The sequence below is a fragment of the Coregonus clupeaformis genome, chromosome 1 (assembly GCF_020615455.1).
Source record: "Coregonus clupeaformis isolate EN_2021a chromosome 1, ASM2061545v1, whole genome shotgun sequence".
Classification (NCBI taxonomy): Eukaryota; Metazoa; Chordata; class Actinopteri; order Salmoniformes; family Salmonidae; genus Coregonus; species Coregonus clupeaformis.
This window is the reverse complement of record NC_059192.1, coordinates 56765068-56783609: the sequence shown is the minus strand read 5'-3', so window position 1 is coordinate 56783609 and position 18542 is coordinate 56765068. Positions and strand designations below refer to the sequence as shown.

Below are 18542 nucleotides of genomic sequence, written 5' to 3'. Positions count from 1 at the left end.
CACTTAAAAAGATGAGAGAGGCCTGTAATTTTCATCATAGGTACACGTCAACTATGACAGACAAAATTAGATTTTTTTTTCCAGAAAATCACATTGTAGGATTTTTAATGAATTTATTTGCAAATTATGGTGGAAAATAAGTATTTGGTCAATAACAAAAGTTTCTCAATACTTTGTTATATACCCTTTGTTGGCAATGACACAGGTCAAAACGTTTTCTGTAAGTCTTCACAAGGTTTTCACACACTGTTGCTGGTATTTTGGCCCATTCCTCCATGCAGATCTCCTCTAGAGCAGTGATGTTTTGGGGCTGTCGCTGGGCAACACAGACTTTCAACTCCCTCCAAAGATTTTCTATGGGGTTGAGATCTGGAGACTGGCTAGGCCACTCCAGGACCTTGAAATGCTTCTTACGAAGCCACTCCTTCGTTGCCCGGGCGGTGTGTTTGGGATCATTGTCATGCTGAAAGACCCAGCCACGTTTCATCTTCAATGCCCTTGCTGATGGAAGGAGGTTTTCACTCAAAATCTCACGATACATGGTCCCATTCATTCTTTCCTTTACACGGATCAGTCGTCCTGGTCCCTTTGCAGAAAAACAGCCCCAAAGCATGATGTTTCCACCCCCATGCTTCACAGTAGGTATGGTGTTCTTTGGATGCAACTCAGCATTCTTTGTCCTCCAAACACGACGAGTTGAGTTTTTACCAAAAAGTTATATTTTGGTTTCATCTGACCATATGACATTCTCCCAATCCTCTTCTGGATCATCCAAATGCACTCTAGCAAACTTCAGACGGGCCTGGACATGTACTGGCTTAAGCAGGGGGACATGTCTTGCACTGCAGGATTTGAGTCCCTGGCGGCATAGTGTGTTACTGATGGTAGGCTTTGTTACTTTGGTCCCAGCTCTCTGCAGGTCATTCACTAGGTCCCCCCGTGTTGTTCTGGGATTTTTGCTCACCGTTCTTGTGATCATTTTGACCCCACAGGGTGAGATCTTGCGTGGAGCCCCAGATCGAGGGAGATTATCAGTGGTCTTGTATGTCTTCCATTTCCTAATAATTGCTCCCACAGTTGATTTCTTCAAACCAAGCTGCTTACCTACTGCAGATTCAGTCTTCCCAGCCTGGTGCAGGTCTACAATTTAGTTTCTGGTGTCCTTTGACAGCTCTTTGGTCTTGGCCATAGTGGAGTTTGGAGTGTGACTGTTTGAGGTTGTGGACAGGTGTATTTTATACTGATAACAAGCTCAAACAGGTGCCATTAATACAGGTAACGAGTGGAGGACAGAGGAGCCTCTTAAAGAAGAAGTTACAGGTCTGTGAGAGCCAGAAATCTTGCTTGTTTGTAGGTGACCAAATACTTATTTTCCACCATAATTTGCAAATAAATTCATAAAAAATCCTACAATGTGATTTTCTGGAATTTTTTTCCTCAATTTGTCTGTCATAGTTGACGTGTACCTATGATGAAAATTACAGGCCTCTCTCATTTTTTTAAGTGGGAGAACTTGCACAATTGGTGGCTGACTAAATACTTTTTTTCCCCACTGTACCCGTATATTTGCATAGTAAAGACACATACTTGCAAAGAAAATAAACGTGCATAACATTATCATAGCTATGCAGCTCCTTTTATTTTATTTATTTTAGACTGCCCCTAGTCATTGGATGACTTTATCCCATTATGAACACTTTTATTGATCTGTTTTCTATTTGAAGATTTTTCACATTTCTACCACAGAAAAAAGTTTGCAAACAGTTAACAGCTGTGCCTGCCTTTACTATTTTGTTGCTAGAACAGAAATACCATGCAGTATCAACCTTTTCGGCTTCTGTCCTACCTGTGGCTACGATGATCCCTGGTGCTGAGTCCTTACTGAAGATGCGTCCAGGCAGGTAAGGGTTCACAGGCATATCCAGGTGCAGATGCAGAGAACAAAATGGCTGCCAAATCAAGATACTAAATCAAACACATCTTATAAGGATCTACACTGAGTATACCAAACATTAAGAACAACCCGAAAGTGTTCCACAGGGATGCTGGCCCATGTTGACTCCAATGCTTCCCACAGTTGTGTCAAGTTGGCTGGATGTCCTTTGCGTGGTGGACCATTCTTGATACACACTGAAAACTGTCGAGCGTAAAAACCCCAGCAGTGTTGCAGTTCTTGACACAAACCGATGCGCCTGGCACCTTCTACCATACCCAGTTCACAGGAACTTAAATATTTTGTCTTGCCCATTCACCCTCTGAAAGGCACACATACACAATCCACGTCTCAATTGTCTCAAGGCTTAAAAGTCCTTATTTAACCTGTCTCCTCATCTTCATCTACACTGATTTAAGTGTATTTAACAAGTGACATCAATAAGGGATCATAGCTTTTACCTGGATTCACCTGGTCAGTCTATTTCAGGGAAAGAGCAGGTATCCTTAATGTTTTTTATACTCAGTGTATTTCTGACTCATTTATATTTGACTCTGTGTTCAAACTGTGCAAACTAATCTCTCTTTGAAAAGGAAGTTTGCAAAGACCATTTATGGAACAGATAAACTTTTAAAATCTTTTCCACCAACAGATTGAAACTGCCTACAGAGGACATTGGAGCTGGCTGTTCCATTCTGAAGCAAACATGTAATAAAAAATTCCCCAAGATGCAAAGATTAATCTGACAAAATTATTTAATTTACTGATAAATCTAAATTACTCATCTCTCTGATGTAACTCCCCCAGAGGGGAGGCCAGAGTACAACGGACATTTGTATGACAGACAAAAACAGTATTATATCATTTTTTCCTCTCATTCATTTAGAAATGCATAATATGTGCATATTATGTTAACTCGCTTTTCATATTAAAAATAATGGATTATTTAAATGTATATATCAAACAAATCTAACACAGATCACCATGGGGCACTGTCTAACTGCCATTTATTGTAATGTAACTTTCATTAGGATGATGTATTTACAGTGATTAAGGTGGCAAATTGAAATAGTTGAGGTTAATGTAGATTTTGAACCACTTGATGGACTGGAATGTATTGGACTATACGTCTAGGATGAGATTCTCCTAACAACCCTTTGCTTGACAATGTAGAGAAGTAAAAGATAAAACTGATTTGAGACCAGGCAACTGCCATGAACAACTCTAACTTAAATCAACGAGCTTCCGGTGGGTTGAAACATTTGATTAATGAATTCTTCAAGAAGCAATATCATCCACCCAAATGACTTCAGCTCACCAGGATGCAGTGCAGACTGTTTCCAGCCACATCGGTGATAGGGGCTTGAAGAAAGGCCCAGGTCTGACCCTTGTTATAGGTAATGAATGTCTTCACTTCATGGTCCACCAATTTGTTGGCGAGAAATATGCCATTTATTCCTTCTACCTAGAATGACAATAAGCCAAACAGATAAAATAAAAGATATATCACATTGAGAGAGAGTGTATGTAATTATTTTAAACAATAACTTAATGGTTATGAAAAGTCCTTGCACTACGCAAAACTACAGTAGTGATTAAATTATACATAGGAAGTGTGCCTTTCAGAGGGACCAAACAAACGGTACTGAACATAGAAATACGGTATACCTAAGAGCACCTTATGGAGGTCCTTCCACAGGGAGAGTGTCTTAAATAAACACACAGTAGATGTACCTTATACATGTCGACCAGTAAATTTCCGCCTGCCTCTCTTCTGGTTCTGACGTTTTCTAGAGACAGAGTGAAGAAGACCCCTGGAGAGTCTGAGATATACAGGCTGTAGGTGTCATTCTGGTTCCACTCCTGTACAGCTGCAAACACCTGCTTCTTATCTGTACTGATGATGTGCATGTCCTGTTAGATGAGAGAGAGAGAGAGAGAGAGAGAGAGAGAGAGAGAGAGAGAGAGAGAGAGAGAGAGAGAGAGAGAGAGAGAGAGAGAGAGAGAGAGAGAGAGAGAGAGAGAGAGAGAGAGAGAGAGAGAGAGAGAGAGAGAGAGAGAGAGAGAGAGTGGAAGGATGAACAGACAGGCAGGTAGGTAGAGACAAATGAAGAGTTTCATTCCAAAACACTATATATCCATTTTCAGAAATGTTGGTAAATTAGCTTTTATTGTTTAAAGAAAATACGAAAGTGATTAGTGTGTCTTTTCACTATCTAATCATGGCATGGGGTTGTTCAATGACAAACATGCATTTGTTTAAAATCTAACACTTGATGGTTTCATTTCAGAGAGACAAATAATCATGTTTCTTTGCTAAATTCTATATATCCATCTCACCCTCAGATAAATAAGTTGTACTGCTAGGCTTTACACAGTCAAATGTAACAAAAAACAATTTTTTTATATAAAGAACTGTACAAATGATACATTTGTGACATCAATATTTAATAATATTTATCAATATAATATAGTCATGTGAGATCTGTATGTAAAACATTTACATTTGACATTTTAGTCATTTAGCAGATGCTCTTATCCAGAGTGACTTACAGTAAGGTGAAACAATCACATATCACAGTGAAATATGCAGGATACTAACATTTCATTCCAGCTAAACAATGGATATATAGAGTGATTTAAAAAATAAAAATAATAATACAAATCTAAAATCTATTAATTAAAAATCTGAGAGCAGTATTTTATACACAGACATGAAGATACCCATAAGCTATAATTTCTGATGACCCCCCCCTACAAATGTGAAAAATTGGTGGATATAGCGTTTTGGAAATAAACTCTTCAAATTGACAATCTACTATAGAGCGATATAGAGAAATAACAAGTGAGAGAGTATCTATCATCAGTGTGCTTCAAGATGAGCAGCTTTCCATCTCCACAACATGAGACAGCAGTGTACCTCAGAGTGAGTAAAGGGAGGCTTCAGAAATAAAAATTGTCTCATGTCCTCAAACTGCTGCTGTATTTATTGCAAGGTGTATTTGGGTAGTTTGATGCTTACCTTGGGAAGACAGTATTTGGGTAGTTGAATTTGTTTAAATGATTCCCTCATATAGGACACAAAGTAACTCGCCTGCCCTGACTTGGTAACCTGTAGAAGAAAAAAAGGTCTTACTTCAATAGCTCTTGTGGGCGAGTAAGCACAATTCTCACTTGTGAAGTTCATATTTTATTGAGTATGTTAAACTCATCGATGTTTCAGGCATGCTGGCCTTCATTAGAATGAATCCATTTGAAATGTCACTGACTTTAACAAACCCATTTTATTTTACTCCACCTCGACTTAAGATTGTCGAAGCACTGACTCACCCCACAGAAGAACTCCATTGGAATGAAACTACATTCTGGAAATTCAAATCTAGGTCAAACTTAAATCCAGTTCAGGTAAGTCGAGTTTAGCCACTTCAATACAATAATTAAAACAATTATAATAAGGAAATCAATTTCAAATCATACATTTTTTCATAATTTAGGGACTTGATGCTACAACACAGAGTAGTCAAAATAAGATCATACACCAACATCCAAATGACATACTACTGTATTTACAATTACTCTACAAATAGTTGTGTCCTTCTCTACATGTGTCTTAGATGTACTACTAGCACCACTCCACTCTCTGGCCCAAACCACTTGATTTCTTAGTTTCTACTCAACTAGATGGATGACGATTGTCTCTAAACACACTACATTAGAACATTAGAGCTCTAATGGAATATTCTATCAATGAACTGCATTCTCCCAGGCCAGATTTCTGAGGATGTTGCACTTGGCTGTTCCTTCTCCCCCAAGAGACATTCGGGAGGTGTTGAAGACTGCTTATTTTGTTGTAGCCCAATCAATAACCTCATTACTCTTTGTCAAGTTAAATCCAACTGCCCCAAGCAATGAAAGTCACAAGAAAGTCCTCTGTACCGCTACAGCTCCCTGCCACGAGTCATATGTGTCTAACTGGGCTATTTTCACCTAAATCTATGATGCTGGGGTCAATTCCATCTAAACTCCAATTCGATTCAGGCATTGTATTGGATCATTATTTATGACCCAGACAGTTACTAATTATTTAGAATGAGAATATTTTGTTCATTAATCATATTTTCAATTAAATCGCTGAATTGACAGAGTTGAAACAAATCAACTCACCACTGTGCAATCCTACCATTTATCTACATACTCACAAAGATGATTTTTATCGTCAAGATGCCGCATTCATCATAAACACCACATTACATAGCTGTCTCATTCTAAACTTAAATAACACTTACTGTATGTATTTTAAGTCTCAGCAAACCATTTCTACATCATATTATTAAATAATGTTACACCATGAGTGAACCTGAACCCTCGTTAGCACTGCAAAACTGTATAAATTGAGGAACAGCAAAGCTGACAAAGAAAGTCAGACATCTTCAGCTGTAAATGGAAATCCATGGCAACAGGAGAGAATGACACACAATGCCATTGCCTAACGCCAGCCGATTTCATGTAAACCTGGTTGGCAATAATGACGGCAAACTCCATACAGATTCCCTGCCCGATTATAAGAAAAGCATTCAGCAGACGTGAGAAAATGTTTCAGTAGTCAGAAAATCCTTCAACATCATAGGCAGCTTAGACAATAGAAAATTCAGACATTAAGTGCAGCAGGTGTTTGGAAGGAATGCCATTTTGTAGACTTCAATGGTACAACACAGATTGGATGCAGCAGAAGAACAGAGTTCACAGAAACACGGAAGCCTTTTGTGAACACTTAAAATGCACTGGCATAATAAATAGATACAGTACACACCTGAACGAACACATAGTCGTCCTGAACAACCAGAGAATTTTGGTCTATGTGTCCCGGGAACAGGTATTGTCTGTTAGATTCTGTGCATCGTTGAGCTCTGCATGTAACATACTGAGCACCTAACACAGAAGATAACAAGATTAGTTGTCAGTAACAATCCTAGAACAACCAACCAATGAAGAAAAATCACAAGCTAATGGACTTCTGTCTATCTTTAGTGGGCACTAAAACTTTCCAAACCTATTCTCCATTTTCCAGGGACAAGATAAAATAGCATTCCTCTTGCACTGTAAGAATCAATGAAACAAAAACAAAAAACGTGTTGACAATTCAATCATTCTCTCTCACATCACACAAGTAATACTATTTTGACCCGCCAAGGAATCCTGGTAATTGGTTTGATTGAATAAGGTCTATATTGTTAGCATTTTTGGAGAATTTAGGTTCTGATATGAGGTACAAGGGACTGATTGAAGGGGAAATACATCTATCAATCTATTATATAAAGCTCTATATTTGTCAAGATACTCGTATTCTGCTTTACGTGCTTCTGGGACCTATCCCACAGCCAGGAATGAGCCTTATCTTTTCAGTGACCTCGCTCTAAATAAGAGGCAAGGGATCCATGGGGTCCTGCTACTGCAGGGGAGTGAGGCAAGTTACAGAACAGCACTCACGTCCTTTGGCGATGTGGGTCTCCATGTGGACCACATCTGCCTCTCTGTCCAGCCCCGTTTGTGCCCTGCAACATAGGAGACAGAGGTGGAGGAAAAATAGGACAAGAGTGGGGGAGGAAGGTGAAAGGTGGAGGAAGAGGAGGAAGAGGAGGAGAATGAGAAAGGGGAAGATTGAGAACAGCAATTTAGAGGAGGAAGAAGAGGAGGGGGAAAAATAATATGGTGAAGAGGAGGAAGAGGAGGAGGGGGAAGTAGAGAGTGGGGAAGATGCAGAGGAAGATGAGGGGGAAGAGGAGCAATTTAGAAGCAGGGGGATCACCATAAGAGGACAGTGGCAGCCCGTGATGGACAGCCTTACTGTGTGCTTCCCTTTACAGCACAGACAACACATCTCCATTTCCTGTAGGTTTGTGGTCTTCTCTTTCTTTCTTTCTTTCTTTCTTTCTTTCTTTCTTTCTTTCTTTCTTTCTTTCTTTCTTTCTTTCTTTCTTTCTTTCTTTCTTTCTTTCTTTCTCGCTCTCTCTCTCTCTCTCTCTCTCTCTCTCTCTCTCTCATTCATAATTTGTAATATGACATAAAGGCAAGGTAAACTCTGTTATATGGTACTATTCTAGAAACATTATATAGAGGCAAAAGCATTTAATGCAGGCAGTAAATTCAAGCAGTTAAACATTTCATGTGTAAAATCATAAATTGTCCAAGCATATTATTGTCTTGTGTGGGGTGCCATTACACCCCTCCTGCTGTCCTTATTCATCAATTGTTTTGCTGTTCATGTGGGGTGACCTCCAAACAATGTCCTTTTTTTCTCAGCTTGAGAGGCACTTGGGTTTGATACACAACATGACAGACCGGGATAAACAGCATCACATCAATATTCACTGCCTTGTGTCCGTGCACTTGAGATTATAGAATGACAACGAGCAAAAACAACATGTCAGACTTAGGCTTTAGAAAGAGTAGCCCAATATTCCTGGCTACGTGATATGGGTTCAAGTACTGTAGGCCAACACTTTATGGTTGGTTGTCATAATCTGTCAAGACCTGTTTTGATATACACTAGTCTGACAGAGTTGGGTAGGGATCCATACATAACCTTCATTTTAGTAATAAAAAAATTAGATTTGACCTCACACTGAACTTGGTCATTTGGTATGTGTAAGACTATAAGACAATGGGCTTTACATACATAATATGTTTCAAGGTAGCTGAAAGATAGCTTTTCCAATTTGCATATGAAATTCAATATAAGACACAAATGCTAATTTTATCTCTCATATTTCCTAGATTTATGATAAAGAGATTATAGAAAGGAGTTTTTCTAAATTAATAATGACAAACATGGGCAGGAATGAAATCATACCAGAAGAACCGTCCAGGAGTCACGTTCTCACTAACCAACTGCCATTTTCTACCAAAGTCCATTGTGCTGTACACCTGATAATACATGAATGTGATCAAACATTAGTGGAATATGCAACATTTCACATCAAGTTTGTAACGTCAACCTTTATGATTGTAATGCAGAACAGTTGATAAAAGAACAAAATACAAAACAGAATTGTTCAATACTTTAGCAGTATCTTTCAACTTTGGACTTCTTTCAACTTGAAATATTTATTTTCCATTCAACATTGAAATAAAAGTGCTGCTGCTTACCTTGTTGTCAGGACTGCTAGCCAGCAGCCAGTTTTCCTGTGTTGGATGAAACAGCAGTCCGTCCATGTAGAAGTTAATGGGATGCTTCTCGAAGCTGGCACCTTCATCCGAGCTGATGAGTACACTGTGTTCCAGCTCTGGGTCGCTAAGCATCATTATCTAAAGTACAGAAGGGGCGAGAAATTAGGGGGGAGAGGGAGAGAAAGAGAGTATGGATCATTGTGCTCAATGGAGGATATGATTGCATGTCATTGTACAACATTAGGAATAAACAGCTGTATAAATGCATTGTTGATGAAAGCAAAAGCGACATGATGTACCAAAATCATTAGTCAATAATAAACTGACCAACAGAACAGCTTGTGGTAAAATATCTTAGTGATTTTTAGTACGGTAGTTATAGTGAGGTAGTTAGTCATTGTGTGGTTGAAGTGAGTGGAGTACTGTAGTAAGTGAGTGTGGGGTATAGTGGAGTAGTCAGTGAGTGTGGGGAAGTTAGTGAGGTGTAGCAGAAATATAGCAGAAATCTCTATGAACTGGTGTCTGGGTAGGATTGTCGAATGACACTAAACTCCAAGAAAAAAGGGTTCCAAAAGGGCTCTTCAGCTGTCCCCATAGGAGAACCCTTTTAACCCTCTGTGGAAAGGGTTCTACAGTATATGGAACCCAAAAGGGTTCTACCTGGAACAAAAAAGGGTTATTCAAAGTGTTCTCCTATGGGGACAGCCAAATAACTCTTTTAGGTTCTAGATAGCACCTTTTTGTAAGAAATAGCTTGGGTGTTCTGAATACATCAATGTGAATATACCAAGAATGACAATGTTCAGAACCAAGATGGAATGGTTTGGTGCTGATAATAAACATTGAAACATTATTTGGAGTCCTGCTCCCTCTAACTGGAGTTAACATCATTCCAGAAACTAGTCTTAACTCAACAATACACTACACACACTAAACTAAACAATCCACTTCCTGGATAAACACATAATACTCTGCTTATCACTGGAGTCATTTACCATGGAGATGTTATACACACCTTTCTCTTGTTGGTTGGGCAGACGTAGAGGCAAGCCAAGGTTGACCCAACCTTATTATTCAGTTTTATATAAGTGCTCCCATAGTCCACTGATCTGTGAACAGTAAAGAAGACCATGAAAGGACCACTTTATGAGTTTTTCTCTATTGATGTGGCCGGAGTAGGTATAATACTCAGACATCTCTTTACGTGCAGAGCCTGTCATTTAGCTGTAACACACTCGGCTGCTCTAACCACATATACTTCCCCCCATTAGACACCAGGGTTCAATCCCTTTGTTCTTCCTTCTGACTGTCTCTCCAACTTACCTGTCTCTCCCTCTGTTTCATTACTGTCTAAATAAAGTGCAAAACAATATGTAACGAGAGTCTCTTTACATTTGATTACATTACATTCTTTCATATAATGACGTACCTTTCAGAATTTAGTTCAAGTCTGTTTTACCTCAACTTGGTGAATGAATTGTGTTTTGTCGGGTAATTTATTAAATTTAATAAGTGTAAAATTGACCTAAATCCCTGGAGCACTTTATTTAAGCTTCTATGTCCACACAGTAGGCTATGCTGAATTGCCCTCCAGAAACAAACAAATGAAAGACAAAAGTCATTTGCTTCTCTGAACGTTGTTCGATGACAAGGGTGAATATACAGTATCTTCCTCCCTCTCTATTCTTTATGGTTCTATTACTACTCACCAAACACATAACCCACTCGCCTCTCTCAGTTCTACCTGGGCGCTTCCAAATTAAATTAAATTGCATAATTGGATAGATACCCAGAGTCTGCTATCACTGCTTGTGCATTAAGCTGCATCATTTCATTTGCTGTTGACATTGTTTGCAAAGGTTTCCTCCTCAACTTTTTTTAGCTCCTCATTTCGGTTGACAAATCCCCTCAACTGTAGCTGGAAAGACAACATCAAAAAATGAAGTTATTACAGTGACACGTTCCTTCACTAAGGGAAGCAGTCATTACTTTGTAACACACAGGAGATGCTTTTTGTGAATTGATCTTCTTATTGCATTTTGCCATCAAGAGTGCCACGGGGCTATATAAATAAATGATGTATCTTATTATTGCAGAGATAATTTACTCTGTTTCTTTTCATAACATTCAACTGCTTTCCTTTTTCAATATCATACTAAGAGCCTTGCCACACACCCTGAGGTACAGTCTAATTTACTGGCGGTGCTATTGTTAACCAGACACCTTGATGATGGAAGACCTTCTGTACACAATATGGGATTTCAAAATGTGTCAAGTCAGGTGTAAATCTTAGCGGCGCCTCTAGTGAAACAGAAATTAATTTGAGTCTCTCTGCTTGGTGAACTGATGGTCTTTTTGTCAGGTGTATTTCAAAATTAAATGAGTTTCCTGTGGGCTTGGGAAAAGGTGAGCTGAAAAAACACAAGAGACTTTATCAGTCTCTGTATAATCCTTAATGAATTATATTCTTATCTATGATGTGACAGCATACTGTACAGTAACTCACCATACCATATGAATGGGATTGGTAGGCCTACGGTTGTGGCATGTACTGTGTCAATTGGCTCTGCATGTATTGCATTCTGCTATACAGTGAGGGAAAAAAAGTATTTGATCCCCTGCTGATTTTGTACGTTTGCCCACTGACAAAGAAATTATCAGTCTATAATTTTAATGGTAGGTTTATTTGAACAGTGAGAGACCGAATAACAACAAAAAAATCCAGAAAAACGCATGTCAAAAAAGAAATAAATTGATTTGCATTTTAATGAGGGAAATAAGTATTTGACCCCTCTGCAAAACATGACTCAATACTTGGTGGCAAAACGCTTGTGGGCAATCACAGAGGTCAGACGTTTCTTGTAGTTGGCCACCAGGTTTGCACAAATCTCAGGAGGGATTTTGTCCCACTCCTCTTTGCAGATCTTCTCCAAGTCATTAAGTTTTCGAGGCTGACGTTTGGCAACTCGAACCTTCAGCTCCCTCCAAAGATTTTCTATGGGATTAAGGTCTGGAGACTGGCTAGGCCACTCCAGAACCTTAATGTGCTTCTTCTTGAGCCACTCCTTTGTTGCCTTGGCCGTGTGTTTTGGGTCATTGTCAAGCTGGAATACCCATCCACGACCCATTTTCAATGCCCTGGCTGAGGGAGATGGACAGTTATTTTGTGTTTCTTCCATTTGCAAATAATCGCACCAATTGTTGTCACCTTCTCACCAAGCTTCTTGGCGATGGTTTTGTAGCCCATTCCAGCCTTGTGTAGGTCTACAATCTTGCCCCTGACATCCTTGGAGAGCTCTTTGGTCTTGGCCATGGTGGAGAGTTTGGAATCTGATTGATTGATTGCTTCTGTGGACAGGTGTCTTTTATACAGGTAACAAGCTGAGATTAGGAGCACTCCCTTTAAGAGTGTGCTCCTAATCTCAGCTCGTTACCTGTATAAAAGACACCTGGGAGCCAGAAATCTTTCTGATTGAGAGGGGGTCAAATACTTATTTCCCTCATTAAAATGCAAATCAATTTATAACATTTTTGACATGCGTTTTTCTGGATTTTGTTGTTGTTATTCTGTCTCTCACTGTTCAAATAAACCTACCATTAAAATTATAGACTGATCATTTCTTTGTCAGTGGGCAAACGTACAAAATCAGCAGGGGATCAAATACTTTTTTCCCTCACTGTATATCAAAACCAAGATCAGAGAGTTTCCTGGATGAGGGAAATCAACATTGACCCAATAGCAAGGTAGTTAAATACTGTACATCATTCAGTGAATTGATCCACAAATGCATTCTTAAAAGGGTGTCAATTGTGTTAGAACAGATCCCTACCTATTATCAAATAAGTGTCAACATATAACACTATATTAAGATGTGGGACATTCACTGTATTACAAGAAACAACTAGCGGGTCTATTTCACTCCAGCAGCTTCACTCTTAGACAAAAGGTACTTTTGGTTCTTTGGACGAGATTAAAGAACCCTTTACAAAAAAGGATATATATATAACCCTACCCTAGAGTGTAAAAAAAATAAAAAATAAAATAAAAAAAATAACCCCAGTCACTACAAACTCTGAAATCACAGCTAAAATACAAGGGGCAGGCAAGAGGCAGGTTGAGGACAGGCAGAAGTTAATTAACCAGGTCAGAGTCTGAAAGGTAGAGGGCGGCAAGCAGGCTCGAGGTCAGGGCAGGCTGAATAGTATGGCAGGCGGGCTTAGTGTCAGGGCAGGCAGAAAAGGTCGGAACCGGGAGGGCTAGAAAACAGAGACTAGGGAAAACAGGAGCACGGAAAAACACGCTGGTAAGCTTGACGAGACAAGACGAAATGGCAACAGACAAACAGAAAACACTGGTATAAATAGACAGGGAATAATGGGAAGAAATGGGAGACACCTGGTGGGGGGTGGAGACAAGCACAAGACAGGTGAATCAGATCAGGGGGTGACACTAACGTTCCCTTTTAATTTGTTTCAGCTGTTTTTTGCAGTGACATTTATATCCATATTAACCCTCTGGAGTCAATGTCCACACCCGTGGAAATATAATTAGCAAAATACAACAAATACCCATCACAATTCATCTGATTAAGCTAGAGATATGTTTGTTTGCGTATGGCGACCTTCCGCATCTGCGGTGGAAGGTGACCGAGCTACAGACCATGAGACATCCCGAAAATCGGTCTTCTCACGAAAACGTCTGTAGCGTCTGAATGGTTTGGTCAACGGTATGACCACTCTATGGAAAGATGAGACTCTGACAAACATGATGGTCTTCTCTGTTTTGCTCTCCGACCCCCAAAGGTACAGCCAATCTGCCAACTTCTGTATATAGCGTCCGAACAGATTGGGATACATACAAACTAATATGACCCCACCATCGGGTTAATAGCAGTAAAGCCAAATTCAATATGTTTTTATACCTAAAGTGATACTAAAATTCAAAATCATATAGCCAAATAATCCTTGGTATGACCATCTTAAAACAATTCCATATTTTAGCTTGGCAATTAGCTAATTGTTAGAAGACTGTTGCTGACTGAGAGGAGGTATGTACACTACGGGTCAAAAGTTTCAGAACACCTACTCATTCAAGGATTTTTCTTTATGTTTACTATTTTCTACACTGTAGAATAATAGTGAAGACATCAAAACTATGAAATAACCAAAAAAGTGTATAGTCCTATTATGGCAAGAACAGCTCAAATAAGCAAAGAGAAACGACAGCCCGTAATTACTTTAAATCATGATGGCTGGCTATTTGAAGAATCTCAAATATAAAATATATTTTGATTTGTTTAACACTTGTTTGGTTATTACATGATTCCATATGAGTTATGTCATAGTTTTGATGGCTTCACTATTATTCTACAATGTAGAAAACAGTAAAAATAAAGAAAAACCCTTGAATGAGTAGGTGTTCTAAAACCTTTGACTGGTAGTGTATACATTATTTATAATAAATTATGTATAGTAAGTATTGGTGATTCATTAGCTTAGTTAATCATTACATTACTTTTAATACACTATCTCTATGTTTTGCTCAGTCTGGCAGTAACCCAGAACTATCAGAGGCAGAGGATCTCTCTTTTGGCTGCTGGTGACAACAACTGCATGTAAGTTGTTCTTCTACATCATAATAATAATATGTCTGCATAGCATTTTGTCTTCATTTTGGCAGATGAACTCATGCTTATGTCTAAATAATGTTTTTGCACCTTTTTTTTAATAGACAACAACTTATAAAGTACTGGCGAAGGTAGCCCAGCGGCTAAGGAGTTGGACTTGTGGCTAGGAGTTGGACCTGTGGGCGAAAGATAGGTGGCTGGTTTGAATCTCAGGCCGGGCGCTGTAAAAAATTGGCAGAATTGATCTGACAACTGGAAGGCTGCTGGGTTCACATCCTCAAAACATTCCCTCTACAGTTGGGCCCTTGAGCAAGGCCCTTAACCCCACTGTCACGGTTTCGGCCGAGGCTGCCTCTCTCCCTTGTTCGGGCAGGCTTCGGCGTTCGTTGTCTCCGGAATACTAGCTGCCACCGTTGTATGTTTCATGTTCGTTTGCTTTTGTCTGATTGTTGTCACACCTGTTTTCATTTAGTGTCATTAGTGTCCTATTTAGTTCTCGTTGTGTTTGTCAGGTGTTGTGTGTTATTGATTTGTGTCAGTCGTGTATTTCGCTCGGTTGAGCTTCTCTCCACTGCGCTGGAGTTATTTACGCACTTATATTGTGCGCTGTTGTTTCATTTTCGCCTTCGTGCGTATTTCGCCTTCGTGCGTATTTCGCCTTCGGGCAAGTGTTGTCCGTTTGCCGTGTTTTGGCATTAATACAAGTCTGTTGGATTATCCGTCTGCGTCCTGCGTTTGATTCCACCACTGCACCTACAGCACGCTCTGACAGAATAACACACCACAATGGAATCAGCAGGAGCCGCAGCAGCCCAGGCGACTCTGGAGGACAGGGTCCGGGAACAAGGTGACCAGATCCTGCAGATGGGGACCGCACTGCAGGAGGTGATCACCACCATCCGAGGCTGGGGGACGCCTCAACCGCCACCCTCCGTGCCAGCACCATCGGCCAGTCAGCCTATTCCCGCACCAGAACCCCGAGGAGTCCGACTCTCGCTCCCGAGGGCTTACGATGGGACCGCGGCCGGGTGCCAGGGTTTCCTTCTCCAGGTGGAGCTGTACCTGGCCACGGGACATGAGAGCGTGTCCGCCCTGATCTCCTGCCTGTCCGGGAAGGCGTTGGAATGGGCCAACGCGGAGTGGAGGAGGATCGACGCGGACACCATCACTTACAACGAGTTCTCCCGCCGCTTCAAGGCGGTGTTTGACCATCCCCCGGAGGGGAAAGCGGCGGGGGAGCGTCTGGTCTTCCTCCGGCAGGGGAGGAGGAGTGCTCAGGAGTTCGCCCTCGAATTCCGTACTCTAGCGGCAGATGCAGGGTGGAATGATCGGGCCCTCGTCGATCACTACAGGTGTAGTCTACGAGAGGACGTCCATCGGGAGCTGGCCTGTAGGGACACCAGCCTCACGTTCGACCAGTTGGTCGACATGTCCATCAGGCTGGATAACCTGCTAGCTACCCGCGGACGTTCCGAGGGGGGTCCGTCCATTTCACCCTCCAGCGCTTCCGAGCCGTGTCCTATGGAGCTCGGAGGCGCTGGCGCTAGAGAGAGGAGGGGTCGGCTTACTAGGGGGTCCATCCCCTGCACCAACTGTGGTCGGGGAGGACACACCGCGGCTAGGTGCTGGGGATGGCCTCCTAGGGGAGAGGACGACAGGTCCCGCACTGGGGATTCCCTCCAGGTGAGTAGGCGCCCCACTCACCCAGAGCTCTCTGTTGCACATTTTTGTATGCCTGTGCGTTTTCCACAGGTAGCACCTCATTCCCAGCATAAGGCGCTGGTAGATTCAGGCGCGGCTGGGAATTTTATTGATAAGAAGTTTTGTTTAGCTTTAGGGATTCCCCTTCTTCCTGTTGATGTTCCTTTCCCCGTTCATGCCCTAGATAGCCGTCCGTTGGGTGCGGGCTTGATCAGGAGGTCACTGCGCCACTTAGGATGTGTGCGCAGGGGGGTCATCAGGAGATGATTCAGCTATTTCTGATTGACTCTCCTGCGTATCCGGTGGTGCTGGGCATGCCCTGGTTGAGTACCCATAACCCATCCATTTCGTGGCAGGAGAGGGCTCTGATGGAGTGGTCTGCCCAGTGTGTGGGTAGATGTTTAGGCGTTTCCGTAGGGGCTACCTCGGTGGAGAGTCCAAACCAGGTGCCCGCATTGCACGTTCCCCCTGAGTATGGGGATTTGGCTATTGCGTTTAGTAAGTCGAGGGCGACGCAGTTGCCGCCCCATAGGCAGGGAGATTGTGCGATAGCCCTCCAGAAAGGAGCTGCGCTCCCACGGAGCCATGTGTATCCTCTGTCTCAAGAGGAGAAGAAAGCTATGGAGACTTACATAGAAGAATCTCTGAGACAAGGATACATACGGCCTTCCACTTCCCCTGCGTCCTCGAGTTTCTTTTTTGTGAAGAAAAAGGATGGTGGTTTGCGCCCGTGCATCGATTACCGTGGTCTCAATCAGATTACGGTGAAGTACAGTTATCCACTCCCGCTGATTGCGACCATGACTGAGTCGTTGCATGGGGCACGTTTCTTCACTAAATTAGATCTCAGGAGCGCGTACAACTTGGTGCGCTTCAGGGAGGGCGATGAATGGAAGACAGCCTTTAGTACCACCTCGGGCCATTACGAGTATCTGGTCATGCCATACGGGTTGATGAACGCTCCGTCAGTTTTCCAATCATTCGTGGATGAGATCTTCAGGGACATGCAGGGGCAGGGGGTGGTTGTGTACATAGATGACATTCTCGTGTACTCACCTACCCGTGTCGAGCATGTGGCCCTGGTGCGTAGAGTGTTGCGGAGGCTGGTGGAGCACGACCTGTATGTGAAGGCAGAGAAGTGTCTGTTTTTCCAGGAGTCGGTCTCCTTTTTGGGGGTATCAGTTGTCTGCGTCAGGGGTGAAGATGGAGGTAGACCGGGTGTCGGCCGTGCGTAATTGGCAAACACCAACCACTGTGAAGGAGGTGCAGCAGTTTTTGGGGTTTGCGAATTACTACCGGAGGTTTATCCGGGGTTTTGGACAGGTGGCAGCTCCCATCACGTCTCTTTTGAAGGGGGGTCCGGTGCGTCTGCAGTGGTCGGCCGAGGCGGACAGGGCGTTTGGGAGGCTGAAGGACCTGTTTACCTCGGCCCCGGTGCTGGCGCATCCGGATCCCTCTTTGCCGTTCCAGGTAGAGGTGGACGCGTCAGAGGCCGGTCTAGGAGCCGTGCTTTCACAACGGTCTGGCGCGCCACCTAAACTCCGCCCCTGTGCTTTTTATTCTAAGAAGCTCAGTCCGGCGGAGCGGAACTATGACGTAGGGGACAGGGAGCTGTTAGCCGTGGTACAGGCCCCTAAAGGTGTGGAGGCACTGGCTTGAGGGGGCTCAACACCCTTTCCTCATTTTGACGGACCACCGTAACCTGGAGTACATCCGGGCAGCGAGGAGGCTGAACCCTCGCCAGGCAAGATGGAATATGTTCTTGACCAGGTTTACTTTTAAGATCACGTACATCCCTGGGTCACAGAACGGTAAGGCAGATGCGCTGTCTCGGCGGTATGACACGGAGGAGAGGTCCGTGGAGCCCACTCCCATACTGCCGGAGTCGTGTCTGGTGGCACCGGTAGTGTGGGAGGTCGATGCTGAACTCGAGCGGGCGTTACGCACCGACCCTAGTCCACCACAGTGCCCGGAGGGTCGGAAGTACGTTCCGCTCGAGGTTCGGGGATCGATTGATCTATTGGGCTCACACGTCACCCTCCTCTGGACATCCGGGTATCGGCCGGACAGTGCACTGTCTTAGTGCCAAGTACTGGTGGCCCACGTTGGCAAGG

The 18542-nt window shown here is 42.5% G+C and overlaps 1 protein-coding gene across 2 annotated transcripts in view; it reads right to left on the bottom strand.

Annotated features, from left to right (window-relative positions):
• The window catches only part of LOC121570996 (VPS10 domain-containing receptor SorCS3-like), a 65076-nt gene that overhangs the window by 13201 nt on the left and 33333 nt on the right, over positions 1-18542 (bottom strand). The window contains exons 3-11 of one of the 2 annotated variants that reach the window (XM_041882231.2): positions 10116-10209; positions 9080-9238; positions 8784-8857; positions 7421-7485; positions 6744-6862; positions 4956-5045; positions 3668-3847; positions 3252-3398; positions 1847-1949 (exon numbers count right to left, since the gene is read on the bottom strand). In XM_041882231.2, coding sequence (XP_041738165.2) covers positions 1847-1949; positions 3252-3398; positions 3668-3847; positions 4956-5045; positions 6744-6862; positions 7421-7485; positions 8784-8857; positions 9080-9238; positions 10116-10209 — 1031 coding nt within the window. Of the gene's footprint in view, positions 1-1846; positions 1950-3251; positions 3399-3667; positions 3848-4955; positions 5046-6743; positions 6863-6983; positions 7031-7420; positions 7515-8783; positions 8858-9079; positions 9239-10115; positions 10210-18542 lie in introns of those variants that run through there. The other variant, XM_041882238.1, reaches the window with a different exon arrangement.